Raw genomic sequence first — 6,098 nt, 5'->3', positions numbered from 1 at the left:
TGGGACCTGGAGGAGCTGTGGAATCCCCATTGTTGGAGATATTCAAAACTCAACCTGGCAGGGCCCTGAGCAACCAGTTCTGAGTTGGCCCTCTTCTAGGTAAAGGTTTAAACCAGATGACCTCTAGATGTCCATTCCCACCTTAAATTGTCTGACTGTCCATGAGATAGCAGCCAAGTCTCTGTCACAATTGTAGTATGAGTTATTGATGCAGTATATATCCATACTGCAAACATACTTCATTTAATGCCAGCATTGGCATATATATGACACAGCACAAGCATCAGTTCAGATTAATTACCCTTCTTGTCAGGGTATTGAGAAAAGGCTGTTAGGCAAAGAATTATGCTAAATTTCTTTCATAACTTTGTTTCTCAGCAGAGTAAACTGGCCTGTACTGACATCAGTGTATTTTCAGTTTGACTGCTGAATGTGGCTCTCTGTGTTGTGTATACACCTTATTTTGTCATCAGTATATGTGTATATACAGTATATACACAAATGCTACGTATGTGTTTTTCATAGAAGTTATGCAATATATTCATAATTTCTTATTTATTCCTCCTGCATTTCTGTTTTGAGTGTATGCTTACAGTACAAAAATCAAAATGTTAAGTAGGTCTTTCTGTAAGCTCATTATCGAGTTTGTTTGGCATTTGCTCTGAATTTTGTCCTGTTGGCAGTAGAGAAACTGAGTGGATGTTGGAACCGTTCAGTCTAATTCTTTTTCTGCTGGAAAAGATTGTAGGAATATCCTATGACCTTTCACTTAACTTCATAAATGAAGTTCTCTTCTTTTGTTCTCATGGTGTTTCTAATAGCATGGTCTGTAATACAGCATTACAGAATTGTGTAATGTGCAACACTGCTGGGGGAAAAAAGAAATCCAAACTCCTTTTTAAAGCAAATAAGTACTTTTTAATTTTTTAGGGCCATAATACCTCTATTAGAATTGTTGTAATAATCTTTTTTGTTTAGTTTGATAGATTAAATTTATCAATCCCATACTTTTTAGAGTACTTATTGATTTGTAAACTGATAGTTTATCAACAACTATGCAAATTTGTAAACAAATGTAGTACTGAAGTACTGATAGCATTAGCTTTGTTTTTAAATGGATGATCTGGCAAGATGTCTGTTGTAAGGGGGAACATCTGCATCAGAAGCTTGTGGAAAGTTCTGATGACTTCTGTTTTGATGGAAGAAAGCAGAGAAATTGAAAACCTATTATAATTTCAATTGTTCTTCATATTTAGAAAGTGAGTCTGAGGATAGTTCAGACGATGAACCTTTAATTAAAAAACTGAAGAAACCACCTACAGATGAAGAAGTGAAGGAAACTGTCAAGAACTTGTTGGCCAATGCAAACTTGGAGGAGGTCACAATGAAACAAATTTGCAAGGAGGTAAGCAAATATGATTTTTCAGTCTGTCTTTAGGCAGTGTATTGTTTGTGAACTGACTTTTATTATCATTTCAGATGGAGGCTTGTACTCTGCATTATGGTTCATAAACTAAGTAGTTTTGCATTGATTTACTTAATTGCTAACAGCTACAACGAGAGCTTTAATCTTAAGGTATACAACACTGATACAAACTTTAGAAAGGAAATATCCAAAGAAAAATTAGCTACATTAGCAGTATTACCTCCAAAACAACTGCCACATTTCTCAGTGAAAATATTTGAGATGTTGAGACAGTGGAGCAGCTTGCTGCTGTCTACAGGGGAGGGCTGTGTCCTGCTCTCTGTACATTTCTGCTGCCCACCTTGCTTTCATTCTTCGTATGTCCTCTTTGAGTCTGTTCAGCTGCCATCTGTCAGTAAAAATTGAATAGTTCTCAGCTGAGTTAGTGAGTTGGATCAGTTCAGCAAGAAATCCATTATTTGTCAGGACAGGTAGGAGCCATGTGGCCAGAGAAGGGAAAGGTGGGAAAAGTGACCAAAACACAGAAAATGCATTTACCTTGGTATTTTCTGCAGTCAGTTAGCTCACGTGTTTGGGTTTCCTGGTACCAAGAAGTAGTCTTGAGGGAAGTTAAACTAGAAATTATTCTTATGAGAAAATTGCGTGTTTATATTCTGTACAAACTTTTTGTCATGTTTATAGCAATTCTAGAAGTCTGAAATTTGGCATAGTGTAATAAAATGCCCAGTGTTGGCATCTGTTTTTTGTTTGTTTAGTCCTCTAGCATCCTGTTAACCAAAGAATAGCTGTAGAATAGCACTCAAATATGCTGACTATTCTGTTAGTCTCTTGAAAGGATAACAATTTTACTTATTATCAGATCCCAAGGCTTACTTATGTTTTATTAATAGTTTAGCTTCCCACACTAATGTAGGGATATCTGACTACTTAGAGAGCACTTAAAACAAAGCTCAGAGAATTCTTACTTGTGTGACATGGCAAGCTAGGCATTTCAGTTTGTTGGTGTGAAAAATTACAGTACCAGTTTAGTCAGTGACCAAATATAAAACAATACATGTATTTAAATATTTATGTGGTCAAAATAAGGACAGGAAAATAAGCCTGTCTCTTTCCATAACTAACAGAGGGTATTTTGGCTACTGTGATACTAAAGTACACACGTCAGTTTTTGCCCTAATTTCATTTAAGCTCCTTCTATTCATACAATGTATTGAATGAAAGTAATTTGAGGTTTTTGTTTTTACGTTTTTTTAGGTCTATGAAAAATATCCTAGTTATGATTTATCTGACAGAAAAGACTTCATTAAAAAAACAGTCAAAGAGGTAAAGACTTTATCATTTAGAAAATGTTCTGGGTTGGGTTGGGTTTTTTTTCTTCAGCCTATTAGCAACTGGCCTGGCATCTTGTTACACTGATTTTAATAGCCTCCTGTATAATATTGGAAGTTTAGTGCTCTGCTAAAAGCTAAACCTCTGATTTTTGGTTTTGGGGTGTTTTTTTCCCTTTTGTATCCCTCTTTAAAAAAAAACAATTGCTTCATACTCTATTTTCTTAGCATGCTGCTACTACTCTTGTGAATTTTTTGGTAAGCAGAACTAAAATTAAAGTATCATAATTTTTGATAACTATTACTCTGAAAGCTATGAGTTTGTTTTAAATTACAATCTTGGCTGCAAAGTGCACTCTTAATTCATGCACCAGCCACATACATTCATACATAACAATGCATGAGGTTGTACAGGCTCTGCAGACCTTTAAGTTAAGGCAAAAGGGAATAAAGACAGATAGCTTTTCTCTCTGTCTGTGCTCCTGGTAAGTACAGTTATACTGATCTTGCCTTTGAGTTTGCTTTGCTGAATATTAGGCATTATCTACTGTACTCATGACACAGGGTTTATTGTCCAATCTGTGGTTGGTAATTTGTAAAAAAAAAAATGTGCTTACTTTTGCTTGCCCTAAAACTACAAATGGAACTGTAAAAGCGAGGGTCGCTCAGAGGAGTTAATAAAGTAGCTTTTCTTTTTCCTGTGGGTTCATTTGCAGATGTTGATATATGGCTATCTAGCATAGCTGTGTCTGTGGGATGTGCATACATGTGTCACTATCATAAGAGAGCAATTTGTCTGCTGTAGGGATGTTCTTGGGGTTTTTTTGTGATAGCAAAAGCAGAGTGTTTTCTTGATAGTTTGATACAAAAGGAGAGGTTATATGTAATTGGATTGAGAGAAAGGAGGAAACTAATACATTTCTCTTTTTCAGTTGATCTCATGATCTGATTTGACTGTGGGAAATGAAGATTCCTGGTTTAATGTTCCCATGGATTTGAAGATCTGATAGGCACCAGCAAAAAGAATGTGTCTTACCCTTGCGGTATTTAGTCAGAGCTAATTCTGCTGATCTAATGTTAAGAGTGTTAATGTAAATTGCTTTGTGTATCTTTTTTTTTTTTTAAACAGAACTGCATTTGATGCAATTTTTAGTTGAACATACTTAAGTTTCATGCATGGCAATAAATGTTCCCTTTTTTTATAGTTTTGTACATTTTGAATTGCGTTGTACAACTAGATTCATTAGAAGCCATCATAGCTTTTTAGTGTGGATTACTAGCTTGCAGGAGACTTTAAAATCAAGTAAGATGAAAGCTGCTTATCTACACGTATACATGCAGAGACTGGAATATTACAGTACTGGTTGCAAAGATATTCTGAATTCATATTCATTCTGAAAATAACAAGAGTTAATCACATGTTAATCTCTTATATTCTGATACATTCTACAGGTGCAGAATTATTTTGAATATAGAATACAGTCTTGCATGTGTAGGCATTGAGAGAACTATCAAAGCGTGGTAACTAATTGGCATATAGATGTTATTTTCGTACTTTGAAAAGGCTTTTTGTTGTGTATATAAAGTTATTTTGAGTTTCTTTGTGCAAATCAATTTTTTAATCTTGTTGTCTTTGAATTTATGACATGAAATGTCAGTGTTCAGCAGTGAGGTGGTGATGGAAAGTGGTATGCAGAAGTTTCATGAAATTACAAATGAGCCGAGGTTTCACCATGTTTGTCCATCTTACCTTGTACAGAAACTAAACTGTAATTTTATACCTGTAGTTTAACTTTGTACAAAGACTATAGACATTGTTTCAATGTCTTGGATGTAATAAATAAAATCCCTCCAAAGCTGATAGGAAAATTTCTAAAGTTTACTTTGCAAAAAATCTTCTACGTTAGCATCTTGACTTGGTGACCCAGCATCTCAGAAGTGGGTATCCGAAATGTACAGCTGGGAGGCTTGACAGCTTTGGAAATCCACAGTGGGGCTTCCGAATGAGACAGCGCTGATGTATATATGCGTGGTTAACCTCTCCTCTGTATGGGAAGGCTTTTCTGAACCTGAGCCTTGGTGCCTCAACATGGACAATGGTACTTTTAAGCCTGCAGTCTTGAACTTTGGCAGCTTTTAGGATGGAAGTAAACTTGTTGCATAAGTTTTTGTTGTTTAGGTTTTCTCTCCTCTACACCTTGTTGCTAATATGGGAAGTCCTACACTTAAAATCATGAAACTAACAGTTGTCGAATTGTGGGCTGCCATTAACACCACGAGCACAGACTCCCTCTGACTAGTATTGCTGGAAAGACAAAGTGTATTTTTCTGAATTTTATTATTGTACAGTTGAGAAATAAGGGTTCATAAATGATCTAAATTCTGAAATTGTTCAGCCAGTTAGACTGTTCATCTTCATAGACTTCTGAATTTCTTTATGTGTAATCATTTATAATAAGGCTGAATGTAACGGGGATTTTTTGTATTCAATAAATGACTTTCACAAAAATGTAAATCAGTTTTGATCTAATATTTGCTTACCTGTATAGTAAAAAAAAAACCCAAACCTATACATAAACGAGGTTGTTTGTCTTTATCTCATCTGCTAGAAACTATTGGCTTCTCTGCTTGGAAGATAATACTGCTGAAATGTCCTTGCACCAGGACAAGAGTTTGTCTTCTGTGAGGTTGATCTTGTTTTGCTGTTTGTTTTTCTCTGAACTGTCTTAGCAGAAAAAACACTTTTTCATTTGCAATTAAAAACATTAAAAACTTCCAAGTCATGCTTAAGAGCAGAAAGTTACTTAAGTTTTGTTGGATTTTCAGATTGATATTTTACAAATACTTGAACTGCCTTTTGATTTTAATGTAAATATACTAGCCAGTTTTAATTATGTGGGTCAGGAGGTGTTTTTAAGATGAGGAACTCCCAAGTATAAACTTTTTTTTTATAGTGTAAATTCTACTGAAACTTAGAAAAGGATAGCATACTTCTGTTTATTGTATACATGCATTACTTGCCACTTTGGAATTGCACAGATGGAATGGGAATGAACTTGACATCCTTTAAATGCTTTGTTTAAATCTCTTAACAACTCAATATAGTCCTCAACAGAGAAGAAATGTGAGCTGTTTTACTGCTAATCCATACCAGTCTGGATGCAGCTGATACAAGATTGCATTTCTTTCTGCAACTAGGAGAAAGGATGCAAGACAATACTAAATGGTAAATAAAATGCCCTGCTTATCCTGATTCTATTGAATTAGAAACACAGATTATTAAGGATTTAAATCCTGTACAAAGAGGCTGATAAAAAAATAGAGATGGGTTAACTGGATAAAAG

General features: G+C 35.0%; 1 protein-coding gene across 1 annotated transcript; it reads left to right on the top strand.

Annotated features, from left to right (window-relative positions):
• Positions 1-1,256: 1,256 nt before the first annotated feature.
• LOC113962241 (protein DEK-like) lies at positions 1,257-5,269 on the top strand (the record flags this gene model as incomplete). The annotated part of the gene is made up of 3 exons (XM_027673024.1): positions 1,257-1,405; positions 2,681-2,749; positions 3,687-5,269. Coding segments are annotated over 3 exons (230 nt in total), but the record flags the coding sequence as incomplete, so codon positions are not given.
• Positions 5,270-6,098: the final 829 nt, after the last annotated feature.

The sequence above is a fragment of the Neopelma chrysocephalum genome, unplaced genomic scaffold (assembly GCF_003984885.1).
Source record: "Neopelma chrysocephalum unplaced genomic scaffold, ASM398488v2 Primary Assembly neopelma1_130051, whole genome shotgun sequence".
Lineage (NCBI taxonomy): Eukaryota > Metazoa > Chordata > Aves > Passeriformes > Pipridae > Neopelma > Neopelma chrysocephalum.
This window is presented reverse-complemented; position numbering and strand designations above follow the sequence as displayed.